General features: G+C 43.8%; 4 protein-coding genes across 5 annotated transcripts; 1 reads left to right on the top strand and 3 right to left on the bottom strand.

The window, feature by feature from the left end:
- Positions 1 to 332: 332 nt before the first annotated feature.
- utp23 (UTP23 small subunit processome component) lies at positions 333 to 2,058 on the bottom strand. The gene is made up of 3 exons (XM_029167527.3): positions 1,663 to 2,058; positions 1,395 to 1,569; positions 333 to 1,294 (listed from the first exon to the last, which is right to left on the bottom strand). Exons 1-3 carry the CDS (start codon positions 1,848 to 1,850, stop codon positions 899 to 901), a joined length of 759 nt encoding a protein of 252 aa, XP_029023360.1. The 5' UTR covers positions 1,851 to 2,058; the 3' UTR covers positions 333 to 898.
- A 386-nt stretch (positions 2,059 to 2,444) lies between these two features.
- On the top strand, positions 2,445 to 7,603 carry rnf5 (ring finger protein 5). Its single transcript, XM_029167529.3, has 6 exons — positions 2,445 to 2,805; positions 5,336 to 5,354; positions 5,849 to 5,961; positions 6,038 to 6,095; positions 6,177 to 6,288; positions 6,368 to 7,603. The coding sequence occupies exons 1-6, from the start codon at positions 2,597 to 2,599 to the stop codon at positions 6,484 to 6,486; spliced, it is 630 nt and encodes a 209-aa protein (XP_029023362.1). The 5' UTR covers positions 2,445 to 2,596; the 3' UTR covers positions 6,487 to 7,603.
- A 957-nt stretch (positions 7,604 to 8,560) lies between these two features.
- Positions 8,561 to 17,377, bottom strand: slc44a4 (solute carrier family 44 member 4). Its single transcript, XM_029167520.3, has 22 exons — positions 17,107 to 17,377; positions 13,890 to 13,938; positions 13,731 to 13,804; positions 13,147 to 13,225; positions 12,959 to 13,058; positions 12,742 to 12,873; positions 12,593 to 12,653; positions 12,367 to 12,487; positions 11,890 to 11,973; positions 11,644 to 11,756; positions 11,440 to 11,562; positions 11,226 to 11,325; positions 11,052 to 11,144; positions 10,859 to 10,961; positions 10,516 to 10,775; positions 10,139 to 10,233; positions 9,954 to 10,057; positions 9,743 to 9,816; positions 9,598 to 9,668; positions 9,358 to 9,452; positions 9,187 to 9,271; positions 8,561 to 9,057 (listed from the first exon to the last, which is right to left on the bottom strand). Exons 1-22 carry the CDS (start codon positions 17,147 to 17,149, stop codon positions 8,939 to 8,941), a joined length of 2,178 nt encoding a protein of 725 aa, XP_029023353.1. The 5' UTR covers positions 17,150 to 17,377; the 3' UTR covers positions 8,561 to 8,938.
- Positions 17,378 to 18,033: 656 nt separating this feature from the next.
- On the bottom strand, positions 18,034 to 26,185 carry ehmt2 (euchromatic histone-lysine N-methyltransferase 2). 2 transcript variants are annotated; one of them, XM_029167518.3, is made up of 28 exons: positions 26,069 to 26,185; positions 25,103 to 25,169; positions 24,839 to 24,997; positions 24,416 to 24,648; positions 24,164 to 24,233; positions 23,961 to 24,046; positions 23,720 to 23,839; positions 23,511 to 23,582; positions 23,274 to 23,397; positions 23,044 to 23,127; positions 22,753 to 22,889; positions 22,487 to 22,630; positions 22,010 to 22,332; positions 21,682 to 21,921; positions 21,446 to 21,528; positions 21,230 to 21,336; positions 21,020 to 21,142; positions 20,821 to 20,922; positions 20,613 to 20,717; positions 20,387 to 20,541; positions 20,112 to 20,279; positions 19,863 to 20,007; positions 19,668 to 19,745; positions 19,444 to 19,559; positions 19,248 to 19,334; positions 19,059 to 19,137; positions 18,762 to 18,937; positions 18,034 to 18,666 (listed from the first exon to the last, which is right to left on the bottom strand). In XM_029167518.3, the coding sequence occupies exons 1-28, from the start codon at positions 26,093 to 26,095 to the stop codon at positions 18,486 to 18,488; spliced, it is 3,591 nt and encodes a 1,196-aa protein (XP_029023351.1). In that variant the 5' UTR covers positions 26,096 to 26,185; the 3' UTR covers positions 18,034 to 18,485. The 2 variants fall into 2 exon arrangements, with proteins under 2 accessions (XP_029023351.1, XP_029023352.1); XM_029167519.3 differs by lacking the exon at positions 26,069 to 26,185 and adding an exon at positions 25,715 to 26,042.
- Between the last annotated feature and the right edge of the window lie 51 nt (positions 26,186 to 26,236).

Below are 26,236 nucleotides of genomic sequence, written 5' to 3'. Positions count from 1 at the left end.
CCTATATATATATATATATATATATATATATATATATATATATATATATATATATATATATATATATATATATATATATCTCTATATATATATATATATATATATATATATCTCTATATCTATATATATATATATCTATATCTATATATATATATATACACAGTATATATATATATATATATATATATATATATATATATATATATATATATATGTGTATGTGGATAATCACTTGGTTACAGATGAGTTACACGCAGTAATATGTTGTTGATTAAGATGATAATACTATTCTGCTCTTGTGCTCCAACAGTAACTTCTGTATCAAGCAAATAGTCTTTTGACCAAGAATTTATTGTTGTAACATATACCAGAGAATGGTTTTATTTAAAAATATGACATGACAATATCCATCAATCAATCGCGTGATGTCTGAGTAGACATATTTGGTATGTACAAATACTAAGAACTAATTTTCATTTTAAATAGTACGCTTTAAACAAATCACCAGGGCATTGTGACCACACATCTTCCTTATGCTTCTAAAAGGACAGCTGAATGCATCATTCTTTATATCTGTCCATCTTAAATCATTTCTGCCTGTTAACCCGCTTTTTACTTTTGTATGTAAGCAAAAACAAATCATCACTTTTTTCTTTTCAGTATGTATTATTAATACAGTAAGTATTACTGCCTGTAGGTCTTAAATCCCAGAAACATTTTTTCAAAATAAAACAAATTTTAGTTTGAAATATTATTTGTGTAATCAGAATTTGTTTATTTCATGTAGTAATGATGACAAACAGACCTTAGGTTAATGTACAGTGCCTAATTGTTAAAATAGGCTTTAAACTGGGTTTACAACATGTTTGATCTAATTAAATAAAGGTTGCTATCCATATTATGGATTTGTGACTGCAGGAGCAGACACGTCACCTCCCATTTTCTTTCGTCTCTTGTGACGACTTCTTTTTCGCTTCTCACCTGGCTCAGTTTTCTTTAGCGGTGTTTTTTGTGGTTTCTTCTTCTTCTTTAGGCAGCTCAGAGGGTTGGGATGGTGCTGTTTTCTCTTCCTCTTCTTCCCTTGGCTCTCTCCGTCACTCCTGCTGATGCCCTGCTCATCTTTCAGGCTGTGGATGCTCTGCTGCTGGGAAGGACTGATAAGGTTTCCCAGCTGGATGGCCTGGACATGGTCAAGGGACACCTGGCTGGGCTTGTCCAGCACAATAGTGTTGAGAACGATGTAAAGCAGAGGAACACCAGGGACTTTCTTCAGACCTGCGGTCACTGAGGGATCCTGGAGATCATTTACAAATTCACCAAACACATTTATATGGACAGCCTCCACAATACAATTTAATCTGTGGACTGTGTAAATACAAAACTGGAGTGCTTACCTGTGTAGCAACAAAGTAATGGTGTGGGTTTGTCTCCTCCAGCATGGACAGCAGACACTCTGAAGCACACACTGGTTTCTTGAAATGTGGACACTTCCTGACCTGAAACCTCTGCAGGATGACTTTAGCTCCATACAGTTGACCCCCCAGGCTCTCCAGTTCTTTCAGTACACAGCTGACACAAACAACATAGATACATAAATATAGGATGTTAGACAAGAAAAGCTAGGTACCTTTAACGTGCACAGCTTTAGAGGTCGTGATTTACCTTGTGGTGCAGAGCTGAATCTCCCCCATCAAGTATTTGGGAATCTGTTCCTTGATCTGAATCTTGTTTTTCAACGCCGCCTGACAAAAAGTCCCATCAACGAGAATCTGAAACGGTTCCCTAAAGCTAAAGTTGTACTTGTAGAAACTTATAGTTTTCTTTGCTAGTTTCTGTCGCTTGATCTTCATGATGGCTGGCAGCCAACGCTGGGATTACTTTAGTTTTTACCCTCTTTCAAAACGATGAACAAAATATCCGTCGACTCGTTTAAGAAACGGTCATCGATAAATTCAAATGATTACTACCAGAGGATTCAGCATGGGCATTTTAGTGTATACAGTATTCAACACGCTTGCTGCCCCTAACTATCAAGACTCCGGCCAGAAACAACATGCAAAACAATAGTTCCGCCTATATCTGTCTTGTTTCTTTTTCTTCTTCTGTGGTTTCACGGTGACTGACATCCACAAATTTATTTTATCGCTTCCTATCACAACCCAACATACCTAAAATCGTGTAAACTAACCAAGAATTTGGATAGCGAAGTTTCTTTTGTTCAAAGGGTTCTGGAAAATATGTGCAATATAATTCCTTTTCTTCTTCTTCTATTATTATTATTATTATTATTATTATTATTATTATTATTATTATTATTATTATTATTATTATTATTATTATTATTATTATTATTATTATTATTATTATTATTATTATTATTATTATTATTATTATTATTATCGCTGGTGGGCGGTTACTCCCGCCCCCAGTTTGTTTTTCCCGGAAACGGAAGTCTCCAGTCAGGTAGATGGACAGCAGTGGGTTCCGTTGACTTCGGTGACTCTACGCTGACTCGTCGTAGACGTTTGTTCGGCTTGGGTCCGTGTGGGTTGGGTCGGTGCTTCACAGTCATCTCCTTACTTATACAGAAGGAACTATGGCGGCCGCGGATCCCCGGTCCTCGAGTGACGGCGGGCCGGCCAGCCGAGGAGGCTTCTCGGCCGGGGAGAGCGGCAACAACCGCGACGGATCGGGCGGCGGCAGCGGGGAAGGCGAACGCGAGCGGGACCGGGCCACGTTCGAGTGCAACATTTGCCTGGACACTGCCAGGGACGCCGTCATCAGCATGTGCGGCCACCTGTTCTGGTACGAAACGAGGCGTAGCTCGGCGTTGTGTTGTGCGGAGGTGGTTGTTTGCGGCGTGTCGGCCGCCGGAGAGGAGCGAGGCTGAGCCGCGCGAGGGGCCTCCTCTCACGGCCAGTGCGACCGGGCTCTCCGTCATGTAGGACAGTGGCAGGTCAATGCTGAGTCAAACCCGACCCTCGAAACATATCAGCAGCTTCCTGATGAAAGATGAAGTCATATTGTATGTGTTATGTTCAAGTTGAACACGAATTCTTGAAGATCTGTTGTGTTTATTAACCCCCCAAGGAAGACGGGGCATTTGTTGACATTATTAAGTCAGTAAATTAATTATTGATTTAGTTTTAACTAACTATTAAAGTTTTAAAAGTTGAATATTTACTACACATAATCAGTTTTTGTAATCGCACACTCGCTGCTTCCTTTTTAAATTTTTATGACCAATGCACTGAGGGGGTGGATTCTTGCTCTGTGGCATTGCCTGCTTGGCCTGGTTTATAGTCCATATCAGTAGATAACAGTCAGGTTCACGTGGATCACAGTAAACAGGAAAAGTATCTAACAGAATAGATCTGCGACTGGCAGTAGATAGAATGACTGGTACTAATGAGGAGGGAATGTATAATGTGTTATTATTTTCTAATAGTGTCCAATGTGAGCCAGTTTCTCTGTACTATGTGAATGGGAGTGGAGGAAAGTTCAGTATAGAAAACATGGTTGCGCGTGCACACGTTAGTTTAGCAAATTACTCAATAATGACAGTAGCCGCTGGCTGTGACCTGAGGCTGCACTCCAGCTGGTATTCTAGTCCTTTCTGTCCTGCTTGTAAGCAAATCTTGTGCAAGATTCAACCTTCCAACCGCTCTGTGGAAAGTGTAAACATGCTCAACGGTATTTGTCCTTGTGTACTTCATTCATGAGTTGTGAGTGTTGACGGATGTCAGCAGTAGCTTGTGGGTTGAGGCTAATGTGAGATTAGGGCCAAGATTGGAGGATTAGGGTCAGTCTTTAAGACACAAGTGTAATCACTATTAAAAGTGCTATTAAGAGAACAGAGAACTTTACCTGTTGCTTGCACGTATCACATGGTAATAGTCTGTGATGGAGGGAACTAAACTAGGTGGATAATAAAGGATCTGGTAATGTCAGCCTAGCAGATGACACTGTAACACAAGCTGCCACCTGCCAGCAAACCAAATGTGTCTTTATTTGTCTCGGGCTCTACAATAATATCAAGTTGAATATTTTGTTGAATCATTTCTGTCTCATCTACAGAAAGTTGTAATTATCAAGGATGCAGAGTTACTACTGTAGCTCAGCTTTGAGGTTTGCACAGTTAAAACACGGCTGCATTTCATAATTCTAAAGGATGGAAACATGGGCCACAGTTAACTGTAACACGACATCCATGTCCTGAAGAATGTGCTTAAAAGTGCATGTTTGTGTACAGAGGAGCTCAGAAATGTCCCATTGTCTAATTCAGGCTTTCTGTTGGTTTATTTAATCGCTGGTTGGTTAATATTTAATCTGATGAGAGAAGGGGCTGTTGCTACACAACCCTGCACCGAAGCTCTGTGGTATTAGTTGATGTAATTTAGTTGCTGTGTTACCTGTATCCCCCCACCCCGTCCCTCAGCTGTGTAACATGATGAAACTATCAGCAAGGAAGAAAGGTGTTGATGTCAGCTCACCTGCTGCAACTTCAAATCAAAGTTGCAACATTGCAGCAAATGTAAATAGTGGTTAATAGGGATCTTAAATGCAAACAAGTTTGTCCCTGCAGAAAACGACTGCATCTCTTCTGACCTTAATTTAGAGCTTCTGATCATTTGTGGCTTCTTATTTAGCTGTTGTTTATTTCACTTTCACTTAAAGCTCATCAGTTAAATGTGCCATTAAGTCAAGTTTGCCTCAGCTGATTATCAACAGGACTAGAGAAATGCCTTTCCCACTAACAGTCTGATACAATGAGTCATGCTCTGAACCCGGAGGAGTGTGAACCTGCATCCTTGACATGAGCTCACGTTTCGCTTTGGTGTGTTCGGCCCAGGTGGTCGTTTTCTTGAGGTGTGCTGTTGAACACACCTGACATCATGTTGAAAGCATGTTTTGCTGGTTCCTACACATGTTCTGCGATAGTTTGACATTGAAAGTCTCACACCGAGTCTCCATTAGAAGCACAGGCATGATTTGAATATCAGCAAACCTGCATTTAAATAAGACATGAGGTCATAGATATGATGGCGTGACAGCAGCAGGTTGGCTTAGCAGCAGCCAAGAGGCAAACTCTGATTAAAACAACCCTGGTCTCATTAATACTAAGAATCGGGAGCAGGGATGAGTTTAATCCTTCATCTTATTAGAGGCAGGGGGTCCTCCACATACAGTCACAGGAAGCTCAGCTGAGGAGGATACTCTAACCAACAAGTTAATTGTAGGGCTGTTAGTAAAGCAAACAGGCGACATGTTAAGATGCGGGTGAAGCTACGGTGAGAATGACAATTAACCCCTCTTTTTCTGTTTGTCTCTACAGCTGGCCCTGCCTTCACCAGGTCAGTACGTTCTCCATCTCCCCCACACAGCTTTAACATATTATGCCTGATTAGTTTAGGATGAGAAAATAGATGGGTGGTTGGGAAATCAAAGCCTCGGTAGTTTACAACTATTGGTGAGGAAGTCAGTGGTAATGGTGCCATGGCAACAGCCGTGGGTGAAGGTCATGTTAAAAGCTCACACAGACGCAAAACTGCTTCCTTTATCACCCTGAGCTAATGAGGAGCAGGGCGGCCACGCTGACCATTTGATCTGACATTTGTACACATGCTTTCACTGCACAACAAGTCAAATGGGACGTGGAGCAGGCAGGTGCTGAGTAGGGCCTTCGTGATGTGGAGGCTCCACCTGTCGGCTGACGTAGTGCAGCTTAAACATGCTAATGCACTGAAAGCCTCTGTCAGAGGGCAGTGAAGTAGCGTGAGCACAGGGTTATGTGGGCTTTCATTTGAAAAGAGAACAGCTTTTCTAAATGTTCTGCTGCTCCTCTCAGTGGCTGGAGACGCGGCCCAGCAGGCAGCAGTGTCCGGTGTGTAAAGCCGGCATCAGCAGGGAGAAGGTCATTCCACTGTACGGCCGAGGGAGCTCCACCCAGGAGGACCCCAGGTACGGAGTCGCCGTGTCTGTGTGCGATCGTAGCCATTCTAGCTGTCTTTATTTATCTTCCTTTGTTGTTGTCCAGGTTGAAAACTCCACCTCGACCTCAGGGACAGAGGACAGAACCAGAAAGCAGAGGCGGAGTGAGTCATTGTTTATTCTTCAGATGTTTGTTCCCCCCGGGTTTTTATTTGATTCTAAAGGTGATTTCTTTTTGAGCTCAGATGTTCCAGGGTTTCGGGGACACCGGCTTTCACCTGTCTTTCGGCATCGGCGCTTTCCCCCTGGGCTTCTTCACCACAGCCTTCAACACCAACGACCCCTTCCACAGAGCAGGTAGACTCAGAGGCACACTTTGCTTTCGCAGTGCTTTGTGGCAGTTAATTGCATCTGACTCCTTCTCCTCCACCACCAGACCAGTATGTAGGCGACCAGCAAGCCAATGGCAACCTCAACAATGGCAATAACAACTGGCAGGACTCCCTCTTCCTGTTCGTGGCCATCATCTTCTTCTTCTGGCTGCTGAGCGTGTGATGGAACAGGAGCACGAAACAAAACTAACCTCTCACGAACGAACTAGACACACACTCATGACACATTTCCTCGCAGGTACCAGCTCGGGAGAGAGAGCGGAGCGTTGCGTTTGTTCCCAAAAAGAAATGCAGACGTCGGGTTTTCTTGTCCTCCCTGCAGATTCACTTTAGGATGTGCAGCCACAGTCGTCCGCACGCTTCATTGGTTTTGTTTGTGCAAGAAAAAGTAGTGTTGCGTGAATCCCAGAATAAGTCACGCCAGCCCTTCCTCTCTACATGCACCTGTAGATATATGCACAAAAACAAAGGTGGACACTTAAGCTAAAATGGTTCACAGACAGTATTAAGCGGTCGAGGTTTGAAGCTAGTAATTTTTCCTTTTGGTGTTGAGCAGCAGAAGAGAAGTGGGTGGAGGATAATTCGAGGTGGTGACTAATTCTGTTTTGGTTTTCACACCCGTCTTGAAGGAACCGCCAGTCAGTCCCTTAGACCCAGAGGGAGGCACATTGTGGAGCGTTTCCGGGGTACAGAATAATTGAGGGTGCAGCAGCAGCTGTTTCTTACTCTGAAGGCCAAAGAGTAGCAGAGACGGTGGGAGGGTCGCTGCTGTAAACCTGGGAGCTGTGATTTTAGAGGCGAGCGTGCTCCCAGAGCCTGCGTCTTAAAATGAAATAACACTGAAGGATGCATTTTTTTTTATATTATACAATTGTCTTAAGAAGAAACTGCCATCGCACTGTGACGTCGTTTGTATTTGCTGAATCTGTCCCAATGATTAATGTGTCTGCTGACGTTGAACTGCCTGTCGCTTCCTTCCCTGCAGAGCTCCACACAGGGAGGTACGTCCCTAAAAGGTACAGGCTGGCAGTTCGGGTGATCAGACTTGTGTCACGGTTGTCTGTGCGAGTGTGTGTACATTATATATTTGTATATACAACACTGTAAATGCTGTTTGTGCTTGTTTCTGACTAACGACCAGCTGGATGAGGACAAGGCGTAGATGGAGACACTTTTGTAAAGTGAGAAAGTGATGTCAATTTTCATACTTTGTTTTAATTTAAAACGGCCCAAATTAATAATGACCATAAAGTTTAATAAATGTCACAAGCAAAAAAGTGTGTTCCCCGTCAGTGTCATTGACGTGTGTGCAGCTTTGTGGATGTGACGGACACAGTGCACATTAAAGGGGCCCTGCTACTGTACAGTTTACTCAGCCTGGTTTGGACTGGATCCGTTTGGACATGTTCTAGTTCCGGCTTCATGTCACAGATTCCCAGTGGACAGTCTAGATATCGTTCTTTATTGCGTGTTGTTGAAACTCGGTGCCTACGTTACCCATAATACAACTCGACTGTTCAGTTTGCGATTGAAAAGTTCTACTAGGGGCTAATGCGTCCTGCAGACGCCGTGTGATTCGGGGACATCTCTTATGGATATTTGTCATTTCATGCAGATTCTTGTCTCAAGCACTTTTAACACTCATGTTAAAGTTCCCATGTGGACGGGAGGGATGCCGGGGGCGTCGTTTCATGCATACCTGTCTAAGCTACACTTTGTATTATGAAGCTTAAGTGGCACGAAACTAATGAACGTCACGATAGGAGTTTTCTGACAAACTGAGTATGGAAACATTCTGCAAAGACCCAGCTGGTTGAGAAAATTAAAGCTTAATTAAAAAAAAGTGCTTGGTTTCTGTCATTTTCTCTAGCTTCAAATTAAGCTGCATAACCACAAACCAGACCAGTCAGTTACTACAGTCCCAGTAATGATTAACTCACATGTTGCTCCGTAAGTTTCACATTAACTGAGCCGAAAGCTTGAACATGTGCTCCGATCATAAAACACCATCTGACTTCTGTGTCATGAGACTGATTGTCAGAAGCTTCACTTTGTAAGAAGCTCTTCACACACATTTCTTAAAAAGTAAATTGGGCAATTATACAATAGTCGATCCTCTGAAGGTGAGAAACAAATTAGTTAAAATCATACATCTGCGAAATGTGAAATTTTATGCTGAGCTCAGTTTAAATAAATTACTAGGAAGGAAATGATCAGTTCTACATACTCACGAAGACTTGGGTCAAATATTTACAGCTTTATTACATGTTTATGAATATAATTTATTACACTGAACATATGTATATCTATAAAACAACTTTCATATAAATATTTAAAAACATTTCGTTGCACAGGATTTTGTTCCATTTGAAGAAATCATTTACGTCTAAATGAGTGTCAGCAAATCCAATAGAGAGATTTTCGAAAAAATGTGTAAAGTAACATTATTACTACAGTCCTTCCTCATGTGCACCTATTAATGCTGCACACGCACAGTAAAAAAATAATTTAAAAATGTGCAACATCAGCAGATCATTTTTGGTAAACATGAAGGAAACGGATGGAGTGTGTTAAAATGAGGATGTCCTGTTGCTCTGGAGGTCGAGAGGAGACCTTCAGTCCTTCCCTTTCCCTTTTTTTGGTCCTTTGTTGGATTTGTTGAGGATCTTCATGAGGTTTTTAGACATGAAGTACGGTTTCTCTAGCGAGCCATCATTACGCTCCAAGTCCTCCACTGTGGAGCATGAAAATAATCCAAGTGGAGTTTAGATTGACCTCTAAATGTACCTGATGCTAAATTTATCTGCATGTTACAATGTGAAAGCTCCCCGTTTTAACCGCTGAATAATCTGCAGGTACTCACAGAAGCAGAGGAAGAGCGTGTCCACACACATGTTGTAGACGCTGAAGAAGCCATGAGCGATGAGGTAGCTCCCGAACACCACCGTCTGACAGGAAACACAACCACATGCAGTTTACAGCCAAACAGAATCAGTCCCGTGGATCATGACGGAGCGTGTTACCGGCCACTTACAATGATCGGCATCCAGTAATAGTTGAGGGTTTCGGAGCGGAAGACGTTGCCTGGCAGCTGGATTCGTCCAGAGAAGAAAAAGAAGGCCAATACTCCTAGAGGACACATGGACGTGTTGGTGTCTCATGCCGATTATACGTTTAAACTTATGACTGATCTGGTAATAAACCCACAAGACTCTGTGCTTGATGGGGAGAGACATACATCTGTACACAACACTATGTAGTTGGACACTCTTACCCACTCCTCCCACCACCAGGAGCTTCCCAAAGAACAGCAGCACGTCGGTCACTTTATCAAGCACCACCACTCTGAAACACGGGAACGTAATCAAGTCAAGAGCATGAAAAATCTACATACCGCCACTGACCAAACCAGCACAAACCTTATGATGTTCCTCATGAGCAGCATAAAAGCATTTTTGGCTGAGACGCAGAAGTTTTTCCCATAAATGGCAATCTGTCAAAAAAAAAAAAAAAAAAAAAAGAATAAAAGATCACCTGATATAAACGATTATTACTCTGATCTAATACTGAGCTTTTACAGTATTAGCTCATTATTGGGTTATATATTTAATACTGTAGATCTGTGCTGACCATGATGTACGCGTTCCTGTTGAGGAACTTGATGAACTTCTCCAGGCACCACAGGCAGCACTTCAAGCAGCAGAAAATGAAACGTGCCACGGGATTCTGAGCCGCTGTGGAACAACACACAGTAATTATTATGATGCATTCAGTGACCATTGGGAAGAGAGTACAGCACCACACATCAGCCTCACCTCGTGTTTTACGGTCAATGTATTCAAGGATGATCCTCGCTATCTGCACTAGGGTCAGGATCAAAGCGCCAAACGCCAAAGAGCCAACGTGGTATCTGAGACATAAAAGCAGTCCATCACTGCTTGATTACGTAAAAAGACTAAATAACCTAACACAGATAAGGGAGAATCAGACTTATTTTACAGCAACAGCTCAAGCTTCATATACATTGACTACTGTTTCTTCACTTAAATTCAGCTGCTGAGGTGTGGTGTTGGTGTAGGGGGCCCTCTAGTGGCTGGACTGTACAATCTCACTAACAGGTAAATTATTCAGAGCAGTTTAATTTGCCATTAAGGTAAACATGTATTGAACTCGTCATGCAAATGTAACATACCTGAGTGCACGCATGAAGCCCCCAAACACAGGGAACATGGGGATATCACCTGGCTTGCTGAAGGCCCAGTAGTAGGAGGCAAAGGCCCCGGCGAGCGTGCAGTGGCCCAGGGCGATGACGAAGTTGACGCACCAGAGGAAACCCACCACGTTGTAGATCTGCAGGTTGAAGAGGTTCCTCTGGAAGAGACCCTCGTTGTTGTATCTGATGAAGATGCAGCTGGCCGAGGGGCAGCCTGGGTAATTGGCCGAGGTGAAGTTCTACGTGGACGAAAGCACAAAGTGATTTAATTTGTAACGTTTGAATCTTTAGATTTATATTAGCTTACATTCTGTCTGCTCACCTGAGGGTCACAGTTTACAGTGCCATTGATACTACTACAGGTACCCTGGCTGGAGTTGAGGGCCACCACTCTGTAGATGGGGCTGCCTGAAGTGGCCAAGTATCTGGAAACATGAGCTTAAGAGCAGAACTGACACTCTGGGATACATGGACGGGTAAAACTCATACGCAGCGCTCCTAAAAATGAAGGATACAAGGCGGTGGCGCCCCAGTAAGCCACGCACACCAGCACGAGGATGAAGGTGACCAGAGGGTAGACCAGAGTGGACATCATGTTGCCGATGGCCCTGAGGAACAAACGCGCTCAGTCGCAGCATCACAAGCTGAAATATGTAATGATGTTAATGTTGTGTTGAAGCACTGCTTACTTGCTGGACTCCTGGATGAGGGCGATAGCGATGAGGATCCTGGTCCGCAGGAAGAGGAGGGTGAGGAGGAGGATGCCCTCCACCACAGAGATGATTATCACTGAGGAGGTTAAAAGGTAACAAGGCTCTAATACAGTATTAAGATGCTTCACTACGTAGATTTATTACATATACACATGCATATTTGATTGATTTGTTTCATAGTTTGACTCACAGAAGGCCAGCCAGGTTTCTTGGACTTGCAGATAAACCTGGAGGTTGGTGGTGAGGCCGACATTACTGATGGTAGCATTAGCGCTCTTGTAGTTTGCATACTCCCAGTAGCAGTGCCAGATCCCTGTTACGGAGAAGGAAGGCATCATCGTCAGAATTCGTCAGAGTCTTCAACGAGCACATGATGAGTTCTCACAGAGTTTACCATATGCCCCAGCAGCAAGGACTCCTATGATGAGCACCCACACCATGACCGGAGCCGTGAATCTCAGCAGCAACAGGAACAACAGACTGACCAGCATGGCTACTAGCAGACCACTGAGACAATAGGAGGACAGGGTTCATGTGTCAAACCACCAACAGGCTGCTCAAGAGCAATAGCTCAACTTTACACAGAACCAGATAATTAAACTTCAACTAAAACCTCTAAGATTTTGTTGGGGAAACTCACAGAAGGATCCACGGCCACGACGACGCAAAATCCGAAAAGATCCGAACGCTGATCTCTTGGGCATTAAAGCCAGTCACAAGGTCACTGTAAAGAGGGAGATGAATGCAAGAATAAAACAAAATGAGAAATAACCAACATTTATAAAACATCTTCAAACTTCTCAACGAGCCATCAAATAACTAAAAGCAACTGCAATGCTATTCTATTCTATGAACATGAACTATGCATCTCTACACACCAAAAACAAAAAAATAAATAATAATTTTAAAAAAATGTAAAAAAAAAAAAAAAATCACCACATGCCTAAAAAAAAAAGAAGACAACTTTCACAGAACAAAGGGTTTTTTACAGTAAGTTACACCCAGATATAAATCTCATAGCCACCAACCTTGAGCTGGTGAGAAGAAGAAACAAACAGGGTTAGTAAGAGAGCGAGAGTTCTGTCGTTCACGTGCCGGTGGGGAAGCGGGCTCTCACCTGGTGCCGTTCTGAATGAGGCTGGCCGTGGTGTTGGCCGAGGATGGTAAACCCTGAGCGTTGGAGAAGCTGGAAGGGATGTTGGTCAGGGACGAGACGTCAGGCAGGCATCGCCCCAGCGCTGACGACGCAGAAGACAATGACAACACACAAAAAAAAACCCCAAAAAACGCTGAGAATAATAGAGCTCACATACAGTTTACGATCTATGAACAGTTCCACTTACCAGGAATCGTAGGAATGGTGAAGTAAGGACACAGCTCCTGGTCTATAATTTGTTGAACAGTCTAAAAAAGGTTAAAAACAAATTGACATGTAAATGAGAATAGAACCTTCCTTATGGCTGGGGACCAATGTGAAGCGTAGCTTACTCACCAGCGTGGTATTAGACAGCGTTATAGACGGGACGCACAGGCTCTGATTGAAAACGGTCGCTGGCTTGACGCCGGGCAGATACGATCCCACCCCAACAACCCAGAAGGTGGAGGGACACGCGTTCACGCACACCTGTGAACAGGCAGTGAAAAGGCCGTGGGCGTGTTGTTCAGCTGGAGCAATGACAGTGACTCAAATGAACCAACCCTTGACCGACCTGCGTGGTCGGACACTGGAGACCGTTCAGCGACGACGCCATTATATTGACGGACGTGGCGCATTTGAGGATGTTCATGTAGAGCAGGTTGGGTTGGTTTCTGACGGGCACAAAGCAGGAAGAGTGAGAGTCTGTGCGACGCGTTAGCGCGAGCATGTAAATTAACTTACAGATGATCATGCACTCACTTGTTTGGCCCGATGCCACAGAACCAGCCGGTGGAGTTCCTCGGGTACAGAACGTGCCTCGGGTCACCGTAGACCCATGCTGACAGGACAGACACCAACAGGGATGAGGAACAACATGATGCGGAGCCGAATAAGAACACGAGAGGGCTAATGTCGCGCTGTAGCACTAAAGCTTGTTTTGTGATCTTAGCAACTGGAGCTGCAGGTACATTATGACCATTACCTCAACCTGCATCACTGAAACAACGAAGCTATGACGACAATAGCAGCTCATTGGTGACCCAGGAGGTCCTTATCTCTGTTGACTCTAGATAAGAGCCCCTGTTCTCGTCTGCTGAGTGCGGGAATGAGCTTGATAGCGGGGCAATTAAAGGAAAAAAAAGCTGATGGAATGCAAGAATAAAAATCAACAACAGCTCTGCTAAAAAAAAGACACGAAAAGGTCAGGTGAAATATTTAGATTGTGTTTGTGGCCTGTGTTGGTTTGTGGGATTCAGCAAAGGAACGAAGCCGCGGAAACAGTGATGGAAGTTTGAATGATGCAACTTTTAAAACCCACACACTGCGTATTTAGTTTCTCTCACCTAAAATCCCGACTATGACGTAGCCGAGGATGAAGACCATGAACAGGATACAGCAGATTATGTCCGTGCATCCTCTGGAGGAGAGAAAGAGACGCGGGTGTAAGACGAGCGGGTCAACGGGGAAAGTACCGCCGGCTCCGCACCAGGAAACACGCTCACCTTTTCCTTATGGGCCCGTTGAAGGTGGGGTCAAACTGAGCGGGTTCTCCTGGGAACAGAAAACGCAGCGAGTCAGCTTTCACACAAGGCCTCTGGTGCAGAGCACAGCACTCAGCGAGTTCCACTGAAGCAGCAGCAGCAGCAGCAGCTTCCTCGTTCGTGGTTTTTTGTGGTGAAATGTTGAAGGCACCGAACCTGCGACATCCTGTGGATTAAACCAACTTCTGTTCACGCGGACGCAGGTGGAAGTGATTCGACCTTTTAGAGAACGGGTTCCTACCAGGTTTTTAATTAAAACATTTGTGCTTGATCAATTACATCTTGTATTTCTGTGGGTCTTTGTCACTCGTTTGCAGGTGCTTCATGGCAAACAACAATCAGTCGAAGGTGATTATGTTACAGGAACAAAACGTCCGTTTATGGTTTCCTGGAACAGAGAGAACGGACGAACAAAGACATTCATCTGACATAAGACGCTGCCTTTTCAAACAACCAGAGAGCATTTAGTCACTTCACAGTCTCAGAAGATAAATACTGCACCGTCCTCTCCGGCAGCTCAGCGGTATTTGAATGGCATTTGAATTCGACATTAACAAAGAGCCACAAACATGAAATCACTGCAATTATGAAGTTATGAGTTGAGACGATCCCAGCAGACAGCACTCATAATGAGTCGATCTTGTCCTGTCAGGCAGGAAAAACTCCACCGACAGGCTGCAGCTTGCTCCTTCAAATCAAAGACAACCGCTGCAGTGCCATATAACCAATCTATCATTTCCTGATTAGCTAAACAAACTAGCTGGAGGCTAACCACTGGCAGCGTGTGCCACGCGTCTGGCAGAATGGTTGGACATTAGATAACAAAAGCTGCTCCTTAATGATTTGCATTAGTGCCATAAACACATTCAGGCCCATAAACTGCTTCCAGTGAAGACGCAGCAGCAATAAAAGAACTTCCTGCATCCAACGCTTTTAATATCTGTCTCTACACGATGAAACACCACACCATGAAGCATGTGCAGGTGCTGCTTTGCTTATTTGTAGTGTTTCACCAGGACGACTCTGCGGTGAAATCTGTCACAGCAGCTGGAGCTAAATATTCTCCACCGTAATTTGAATAGATTGTCAGAGGCTGGCTGTCAGCGCTGTGGGCAGGCGAGGCGCTGGGAGCGCTCGGGAGGATGCAAATGTTCAACCAGGATGCAGGAAGCCAGAGCCAACACACACGGACGGGTAGAAGTAAAGCTCTGTTCTCAAAGCGCGGAGACCTGTGTCTGTAAGAGCCTGAAGGGAGAATTAAAAAAAAAATAGGGGAAAGAAAACATAAATACAGGTTTCACTGTGTCACAGGATCTGATGCAGACGTCAGCGCTCGTTGGTAAACGCACTGAAGAGAATGAGCCCGACAGTTCTTAAAGAACGAACCTGTTTCTGCTCCAGTGTCAGATTTCAGCCCCGCTCGGTTATTGCTGTGTGTTTATAGTAAACCGTGAAGTGACCCTTTGTGACTCTGTCCCATTTTATGTCCTCGTGAAAATCAGACGGGCGAAGTCGAGGATGGTTTTATAACAAGGGCGGGCCGAACACGAACCGAAACCCAAAATCAGTGGGACCGGGTCACCTTCACGGAAACTGTCAAACAAAGAGCTGGTTTGTGATTCCTCTGCTTCGTTTCAGTCACACACACAAAAAAAAAAAACAACAAATCACAAGACAAGTCGTCTCAATAAACACTGGCCAGAGCGTGCGCTTCACAGTCCAGACCTCACCCAAGTGACTAAGACGGTTAATTGGTAACTGGGCAATTACACAGTGGTGGAGGTTCCCAGAAGGAACAGCACCATCAGGAAACTCATCTGACGTCCACCGACGCCACATGACTCATTAGAAGCAAAACTACCGCAGACAACGAGTATTAAAATGTCATGAAAATGCATAAAAACATCAAACACTGTGTCTTTTGTGCGTTGATCATCTCTCCAGCTTCACACGTAAACCTCTATACCAGCGTTTGTTTCCCTCTGTTGCCTCGAGCGGCAGGAAACAAGTTTTCGCTTTTCCAGCAACAGCTTCACGCACATCTGCACACGGTGTCTAAATAGTAACCAAAGCTGTTTCAACAGGATATTTTGTACAACATATTTACTCAACATCACTGAGGCAACAGGACATAGTTAGAGATGGGTCTTGATGCTCAGGAGGGTTTTTACTTCCTCTTAAAGGCTGATAAAACAAGCCGAGCAGGAAGACGCTGTCACTGTCATCAAAAATGACAAAAAATTATCTACTGGAGAAATTTAAGTTCTACAAACCACCCCTTTGAGAACACAGGTTCCGTCTAGTACCACAAAACCTACACCCACTGTGGCGCGTTGTTGTCGTGACTAGGTGTTAACATAGAGGAGGAGATGAAACTGAAGCCGGCTGGATTGTCACATCCAAGACGGACGGTTCCTCCCAGACTGTCAACAGACCCGTGACTCCATCACCACGCCAGAAACGACACGCGGACCCAACAAGGATGCAGGGAACTCATCAGCTGGGACAGAATCCGACCGCTGCATCCTGAACAGGTTGGACCTGCGGCAGCTTTACTGCAACGTAATGGAAGATTACTTTACACAACATCGCATTCCAACACCATGAACGCCAAGTAGTGTACTTGAAACAATGAAGACTACAATGAAAGTACTATGGTGAAAGTACTACGATGATACTTCAAATGAAATCCTGATGAACGCAGCTCCCTCGTACAAACTGCAAACATAGGTTCAACAGACGACTACAGCATATTTGGGAATTTATATTAATGCACCCGGTCAAATTAAATTTAAAAAATTTAAAATGTATAACCTTATAATCGGCTTTTTTTTTATTTTCTACTTTTTGATAAAGAAGGTGCCAGTTTATTTTAAGCACTGATTTCGTCTTTGGGGCCAGTCTGCTTCGGCTCATTTTAATGAACTATATTTATAAAGCAAAGTTATTATGAAGTTATTGAACCATCAATCATCTCCGTTTATTGCCGACAATGCGGCAGGAGACAATTAAACACAAACCCACAACCTCATAAATCTGCAGCAAACATTACTGATATTCAAAAGAAACGCACACAGAAGCGTTAAATGACCTGGCAACCCAGATTTTAGGACAGTTCGGGAAGTGAGCGTGAAGCAGAGGCGGTTTAAAAAGGCTCCACGGCCTCACATCAACTCACCGTACTCGGAGTTTTCCGGACTCGGCTCTTGTTTTTTACCCATTTCCCGCCTTCACCTCCACCGTTTCTTCCCCGTTTCCCCTAAAACTCGACTTCCTGCGCCTCAAACGAGCCTGTAACTTGTCAAAACAACCCGAAGCCGCGCGTGAACCGAGCTCTGCCGAGCGACGCGGCACCAAGTTAGGAAATCTTTGTCTCCTTCGCAGGTGTAACTAGGTAGTGACGGCACGAGCGCACCTGCGACGGGATGCGCACCTGCCCTGCGTGACAAAGATCCTGCAGCGCGAGGAGGAATCACTCCCTTTTAAACCGTGAGGTTTTTTTCTGTGGCAGAAAATGACACAATAGTTGGGTATTTAAATTGTTCTAAACATGGCTCCATGGATTGCGGAATATTACTTTCCGTATCTTTTCCTCTTTTTTAACCTTTTGATTTACTTTAAAACAAAAATGAATATTATTTTACTTATCTCACGATAAGCAAAGTAAATAGATAATAAAGCATGTCACACTTTCATGACTTCTTTTGTGTAGTAATATATAAGATAAGTCGTTTTCATTATTGCTCTGTTGCTAGAACTGTGTCACTATTTACATTTTTATATCATTTGAAGCGGTCATATGTAAACCTTGATGCTAATCAGTATAACATTTTATGTCTATTAGGTACGAAGCCTTGTTTTCAGAATGCTAGTTTCATGGTATCAGCAGCAGAGCGAGACCTCCTCCTTGCATCCCCCTCTGCTCCGTCTTTGCAGCGTGGCATATCAACGCCCCTGAATATCAAGGATACCAGCAGGTTACCTTAGTAACATCTAAGTTGATCTTCTAAATACCGCAAACACACAGTTAAGGAAAAAAAATCACGTGTTAGTAAGTCAAAGAATAAATGCAAAAGGAGATAAATACCAGACTTCATACAAAAGCCCAAAGAGCCACTCATGAGCTAATTTATTAAACTAAATATGACAAAGAAAACGACAAGTATAAAAATAAAGAACATGATCAAAACTAAACCTCAGACATTATGGAGTACAGTAGGGGCCTATTGTTGAGGTGTGCTTCACTGTTCATTGGCACAACAGAAAACAAATGTATAGATACTATTATGTGTGACTGCTAAATGCACGTTGTTGTGTGTAAAGGCAAACACAGTTAAATACAACAAAACATCTGCACTGTCAGAATAAAACCAAAAAGTCTTTTAGGAGCAGGTTCTCAGTTACATAGAAACGATTCATCTTAGAATCGGGAAAACTTCAGAAAGAAATAAAAACAGCACCATGCATGAAACAGAGACATTTAAAGGTGACAAAGTCCTCAAGGTGACGTGGTCATGTAAAACTGAGGAGCTTAACCCTAAGGCCCCACAGAAAGTGTTAGGAGCTTCCAAGCATGGTCATCCCACAGTCGGTCCCAGACTCTGGACAAGCCTCCAGCCGAGCCAGCCTGCTCTGCTCCAGCGCGATGGCCTCGGCCGAGTGCTTGCATTTCTCTGACCCACACTGGCAGGTGAAATACTTGCTTTTAATGTCCCAAAACCGGTCGCCATAGTCAAACCTACAGGCACAAACAGAGGATTTCAAATTATTTGTGGATGTAGATCTGTGTTAGTGGATGATGAAACCAAACGTGATCACAAACGGTCTTCTCACCCTAGCTCTTGACCGCTGAGAATGTCTCTGGAGCTGAAAAAGGCGATGCGGGGAAACCTCAGGTCCTGGTGCAGCATGAACACGCGCACTGGGATGAGGTTGGGGTCGCACAGGTGGTTGATGAAGCGGCTGATGTTTCCGTAGTACCTGGCATCGATGCAGTACACCTCCCCATCCTGCACACAAACCATGTCATGCTCAGAAAAAGGATGCATCAAGCTTGTCCCATTAACTGCAAAAGTTATTCATTATTGGTAATATGTATTAAGACAGAGTCATGTTTTAATAAAGGCCCACCTTGTTATCCAGGTCAAAGAGGTAGGAGTCGTCTTCTCGAACATCGGCCTCTGCATCAGAGATCAGCTCTCCTACATATCTGTGTGGGACGAGGAGTGAAGTCAGTGAGTGTTAGACCGCTGCTTTTTCCCACACACACAGTTTTTCATATAACTATAACATGTAGCGGTGCAAAGGGCTTCTTCTTACTCGCAGATAAAGCTTCCCTGGGGAATGTCCTGCATTGCCCGGACACCCCAGCCCATCTTCTCTGTCCTGTAGAGCTGAAGACGAACTCTAAAGGAAGATGAGGAATGTTGGTACGAGCTACAAAGACTGAACAGCAGTGCAGGTAGTCTTGTGCAGGTTAAAATAAATAAATAGCAAGCAGATTGGTTTTACTTACTTGATGCCTGCCTGCACCACCCTGTTCTTGCACGTTCGGTGACAGGAACAGGCCATGTTGCACTCAAAAATAAGTGGAGGTTCAATTTTGTTGAACTCCTGGAGCAGCCTCTGGTCCTGATGACAGAAAGTAAACCTTTAATATGTCAATATGTATTTAAATTCATCCAGTCAGGTCTGAAAAGGGAACTGTGGGTCAACTTGGAGGGACTTTCATATATTTACCTTGTCATACCAGCAGCGGATGCTGAGCTGTCCACAAAGACAGTTACTAGATGAGCAGTCATCAATGCAGCTACAATGCTACAGAAACAAGTAGAAAATTAGAGATGCAAAATCGTGTCTTCACTGCAGATAATGTTGCTCTGTGTCTAAGTGGAGAAATTGAATCCAAACTCAGGGCTTGTTTTCCATTTGTACCTGTAAGTGTGTAATGTTGCGGTCTATGTTCATGGCCGACGTTTCGCAGTTTTCTGAAACATATTTGTAGTCCGAAGGACAACCCTCATCGTCCACCGCATTTACACAGGGAATCGGTACATTCTCGTAGCCTTGTGCGACATCACTGGAACGGGAAGCAGAGAGGTCAAATTGGGAAGTGAAACCTTTTCAACGCAGCTAAAAACAATACAGAGTCAGATGAGGCCCCATTAAATCTATAGCACATACCTGCAAATGATCTTTTCTGTTCGAAGCATGCGATTGGTGATTCCCCGCCGCAACTTCCTGTTGATCTGCAGCGCAACCCACACTGGAGTGTCAGACCGAGCGAGGCTGAGGGGCGTGTCTCCTTCCCTGTTCATGATGTCGATGTCTGCACCTCTGGACAGGAACAACCTGCAACACAAATACTTCTTATTCACCTTTTAGTGGTTCACAACTGGTCCAGTGCAATAACTAGTGACATAATCGGAGGCTAACATTTGTGCCTGATATTGACTCACGTAACGCATTCCAAGTATCCCTCCCTCGCGGCGATGTGGAGTGGCGTGTCTCCGTGCATGTTAACTGAGGCGAGGGAGCAGCCAGCGTTCAGCACCAGCTCTGCTATATCCACATTCCCGGCATATGCCGCCCAGTGGAGACAAACATTCAGCTCCTAGAAGGAAAGAAGTAACTGGTGAGAGTTGATTTTATTTAGTTACTTTCTCCTGACTAAAGGAACATTACCTTATCTTTGACTGTGACGTCAGCGCCTCGGTTCAGTAAAGCTTTTATCACCTCCACGTGTTTGTGCTCTGCAGCCCAAATGATTGGTGTCCAGCCACCATTATCCTGAAACCAACAGAGAAAGAGAGTTGGGTTAATAGCTCACAGTAAATGACCTACTGCATGAATAGGATGATACAATGGAGGTCTATAGTGGAAATCTGATCACCTGTGCATTCACGTCAACCTGCCCCGTCTCCAGGAGCATTCTGACGATTTCTAGGTTGCCCAGCTTGGCTGCGTGGTGGAGGCCAGTGTATCCGTCCTCCTCCTGATAAACGAGAGAAAAAAAACGTAATTCCATATGGACCAAATCGATACAAAATGTTTTAAAGTTATGGATTTTTTTTCTTGTAACAGAAACTTACAACATGATAGACACAGGCACTATTTTGGATGAGGTAGCGAGCCACCTCAATGTGATTATTGATGATCGCTTCCAACAGGGGAGTCCTCAAGTCTTTGTCCTGGGCATCCACCTGAGCGCCCGCCTGTCAACACACAGTCCAAAAACAATGACCACTCATTATTTATAAGGAAAAACAACAAATACAATCTTTACCTGCCTAACTTCTCACCTGTATCAGTATGTAACAAATTTCCAGCAGACCTCTCTGAGCTGCAGCATGTAGGGCAGAGCGCCTGTTCTGGGAGTCCGGCTGGTAGGTTGGATCGATGCCCTCCACTGGGATATAAAGACACACAAATCAATCATCGATTAGCTTTTTTTATTTTAATACAGAAAGACCACATTTTTGGCAAAAATAGACATTCATAGAAATGATGACACTCACTCAGCATGAGCAGGACTCGCTGCACCTCTCCTTGCTTGGCAGCTGGGTAAAGCTGGCGAGGGTGGAACCGCAGCTTTTTCCTCCTGCCAAATCAAGATGTTAGTGGATTAAGTGGACTGGAATAAACGGACTTCACGTTTCTTATGGCAAAATGCAATTCAGCTATGGCTGCAGATAAACTGTGTTTGTTTGTGTTTATCTTTGTCAAAGTGAAGTAACTGAATCCAGACTCATACCTTTCAGTGTCCTGTGTGAGGATGGCCTTCTGCAGTGCTGCCCTGCTGGGTCCAGGTGGAAGGGCACTGGGACTGATGGGTTTCCCATTGGGCATGCAGAGAGAGGGCCCTACGCTGTCAACTCCCTCCTCTGCTGGCAGGACGGTGGCCACAGTGGCTACTGAAGCAACAGGCTGAGGAGGCTGCTGCTGCTGCTGCTCCACTGCCAGTGTTACTAAACCATGGCTGCGCATACGCGCGCTGAAGGTGCAGCAATGAGGATAATTTAAATAAAAAAACTCCCAATTCATGTATTTTACATTTTTAGAAGTATAAGGAATACTCTTACCTGACAGGCCTTTCAGGCATCCTCCCGTCCTTCATTGCCCCCGTGGAGGCGGTTAGAGAGGGTGCGGAGGGGACAAATGGCGGCAGAGACGGGGTGGTGGTAGAGGACGCTGACATGGTGACAACAGTGGTCGCGGAGGCAGTGGCTGAGTTGAAGGAGGAGATAGTGACCTCCTGGGCCTCAGAAGCATCTTCTCCGCAGTGGGGACAAAACAGCATTCCGCCGCCATTTGCTCTGCTGCGCCCACCGCCCAGCACCGTCACGCAGCCGCGGTGGAAACGGTGAGCAATGCGCTGATCTGGACAGCACTCGAGAAATGTACCCTGAAAGAGGATGAAATTCAGCATCAGGTGGAGAAAAGAAGGACAGACTTATGAAGAACATACGATAAGAGGGGAAAGTAGGATTTCATGGAGATGCAAAAGAATTCAGCTGATTTACAGAGTGCCTTTAATAACATTGGTTTAAATCCATTACCGCGATGCAGAAGTAGCCACACCCAGGACAGCAGTGGTGTTTGACCATGTGTGAGCGATGAACGTCACAAAGCACCATCAGAGGCACGCGACTCGATGGCCGCATTGTTTCCCCTTTAATAGTCTGATTGGTACAAGCTCTCAGCTGAAACACAGACAGGATTATACAATCAGGGATCCAAAATAAAAGGCATCTGTGGGAGCAGCTTTGTCCAGCTGGCTCAAGGAGACAATATGGAACAGTCCAAGTCTAAGAGTGAGACAAACCTCTCCGTTGACGCTTTCGGTGGCCATACACTGTCTGCTGATGCGGTGGCTGGTGTTGTCGACACGAGGAGCCTCCATCCTGCAGCTGCACAGAGGAAGCTCCTCCAGCCGCTCCATGTCTCCTGCATCACTGCCCTCTGCAGAAGAGAGGGGAAATTAGTTTTTGATTAGCATGTTGGTCGTAATAAAGTAATACAAATGAAACTCTTAACATCCTTCACACCTTCAAATACAATGTGGCAGTGTAGAGAATCTGAAGTAAAAAATTATACACAGATTGAAAAAACCAACCATGGTTTGGAGACAGTGTCAGACTATCTGCAGCAGCGATGTCCAGTGCACCCAAGGGAACCTCTGTGTACTCTGCTGACCTTCCTGTGAACAAACCCAATAAAAAAACTCTAAACATCATCTTCAAGAAAAAATCATATTGAATATAAACAATAAAGATGTATTACAAATGTTTAAATGGGTTTAATTTTGTGGGACAAATACATGATGATGAAGGTAATGTAACTCACCTCTCGCTGTCTCCGCCCCATCCTCATTGTTACTTTCTTTGTCCGGATCCGACTGTGGCCACAAAGACGCCTCGCCTTCATTTCTACTCTGGACAGCTTTCTGTTTTTCAGAATCAGCAGAACTCTGCAAGAAAGAAAAAAACAAAACATTTACTTCAGTGTTTTACGTAATTGGGATACCACTCAAATTTTAATGAAGATATGAAATCGTTATCACACTAGGACAGACTCACTCACATGATCCCACATGTTCACTGACCCCTCTGTATCTGTAGTGTTATCACGTGCTTCTCCCCGGATATTTTCAATCTACACAAGCCATTAAAAAAAAAGGAGGAATAATTATCATCCTTCTGTTTATAACAATCTTGCAACATAATTAATGGGCTTTGTCTAACTATAGGTTATTCATTTTAGGGGACAGCAAATGGATCTGAGTCTCAAACCTTTTCTGAATTGTTTTTTTTCTCAGCCACTTGCTCATATGACCTCCCTAAGCTGCTGCTGTTCTTCACTGGTGAGGTCTTAGCATCATGCTCCACATTTTTATGGTGTAGTGTTTTTTCCTGGGTTGTAGAGGGGGGAAATAGAAAAGGGTGATTCTCAAGCAACAAAATTATTTAAGCACTTTAGCAATGAGGTAGTATGAATATAAAATGTATAAGCATAAACAAAATATTATCTTACCATGGTTTGAGCATTGTCAGGAATGTTTTCAGACTTCTCCGTTGTGTTGTCTGATAGGTGACTCAATTTTCTTCTTTTGGCAACAACTGGAATAATGACAATGCAAGAAAAAACAAGCATAGCATTTTAACACTGATTAACATCAATATAATTATTGAACACATGATGAAATAATTTGGTACGACTATTCCACACCCACTGACCAGTTTCAGAGTCTGATGAAAAGGAGGTACAGGGTCCTGAAGAAGTACCGGGTGCGTCAACATGACTAATCTAAAGAAAAAGAAAAAGTAATGACCCAGCAGGAAGCGCTGCAATGATGCACGTTTTGAATTTTCAGTGGCTTTGAGATATCACTAAGCTCAGAAAACAAATGCTACATCAACACAATCACAGATGATACACGTATGAAATTCTGTTACTGTTCATGCATCCTGCAGATAATACACACTCACCTGCCCCAGTGGAGGCCTGTTCATGGTCTTGCGGGCTCGGTGGATCTTGGGTGGGGCAGGAGAAACAGAAGGAGATGAGGAACATGAAGAAGGAGCAGGTTGCAGGACAGATTTACTGCTGCCGGGTCCAGAAACGCTCATTTTCGCTCGACCAGGGGACAGTGTGGAAGATGTTGATGGAGAGGAGGCCAACACAGAGGAGGACATTGATGGGATGGACTTGGCTGCATGACCTGCAAGACAAAGGCAAACATAATTACAGTAAACTGATTCACCTTTGTGCATGTCCATATATGTGTCTATGTCTAAGGACTATGTAAAAACTTATTTTATTCGTGCATTTACAATTTTTTCTTAGTGAAGTTAGTAACGCTAATAGTCTAACTCAGAGGAATGTCCTAGTTAACAGAATCCAAGCCTCACCCGGAGCAGGTTTATTTGGTGATGTTGCTGGAGAAGATTTCTCTCCTTCTTCTCCAGCTCTGATAGACTCTTTCCCAGGCTGCAGATTTGACATCATTGATGACATTCCACCCATAGGCTCTGACTTCTTGGCAGCAGCTGTGATAGAAGCTACATCATCTGTACATTTACAAACAGGACAAACAGGTTTTTAAGATGTTAACACATATTCAAAATGGTTAGTTTTCAAACATCTTGTTCAATCATCTAACATAGTGGACTTACCTTTTACTTGGCTTGATCCATCTAACAAATCTGCTTGGGCTTTCGAGTCATTTTTTGGAGAAGTGTCCTGACAGAGAAACATAAACAGCAGAAAATGTATGAGAAGCTTTGCTACAGACAATGTTTACACACATACATATAGATTGGCAAAAGAATAACAGAGCATTTTTATTACTGTAAAACATACTATATTAGAATCTGAGACTCTTTGTCTAACAATTCATAATTTCCTGTAGAACTTGAGGCCATTATTTGTCCAATCTGCATGAAACATTCATTCAATGTGCTGGATTCTGCGTTGATATAAAAACGCTTAGTTAATTTACAAATATCCGCTATGTCAAGCTTACAAGTTTAGATATTTGTTGTCTCTATTTTAACCAGTTTTCACCATCTTTTCATGAATAAGCCTCAATTATTAGCGGACCTTCTCTCTCGTTCGGTCAATTCTGGCATCAGCCAATAATCTCATTCATGTCCACACAAATCAAAACAAGACCTGAAAAGCAGCAATGGGTAATGAAATAAAAGTCAAAACCATACAAAGCGCATGCTTTTACTTATTAGTATCACAGTGAGTGAGTTAGAAAAGACATTTAATTTAAGATTTACCCAAAAAATCCTTCTACGATGACAGAAGACGACCAAATGCTATAATACAATATAATAACAGTGAAGCATGATGTACACACAACCGATGTAAGTGATCTAAGAATCATAGGAACCTTTAAAAACAACAACTGAGCAACCCTTCACTTTAAAAAGACAAAACTGTTATGAGCTAATGCTGCTAGCAGTGCTGCACAGCCTCCAACAAAGAGCTCCTCATAAGACTGACAGACATTTTGTAAAGCGTCATTCTGCCGCGTTATTAGATTAGAATTGTTGCGTAGACTGACGCGCTTATAAATAAAAAAATAAAGATTAACGTTAGCTTGTGTTGCTGTGTTGTAGATGGTGTGCTACCTTTGTCGTAGCCTCAGATGCCGACATGTTTCCAAATGAGCGTAAACGTTTGTGAGCGTCGTGACGTCACGGGCATAAGCCCCGCCCCCGACGTGTCCATTGATTTGCGAATCGCCGATCAGAGGTCAGCGTGCGTAGTCCGGTTTAACGCAGCACCGCTGGCGAAAC

Source organism: Betta splendens, chromosome 11 (genome assembly GCF_900634795.4).
Source record: "Betta splendens chromosome 11, fBetSpl5.4, whole genome shotgun sequence".
Classification (NCBI taxonomy): domain Eukaryota; kingdom Metazoa; phylum Chordata; class Actinopteri; order Anabantiformes; family Osphronemidae; genus Betta; species Betta splendens.
Note: the sequence above shows the minus strand (reverse complement) of the source record. Positions and strands in the feature narration are given on the sequence as shown.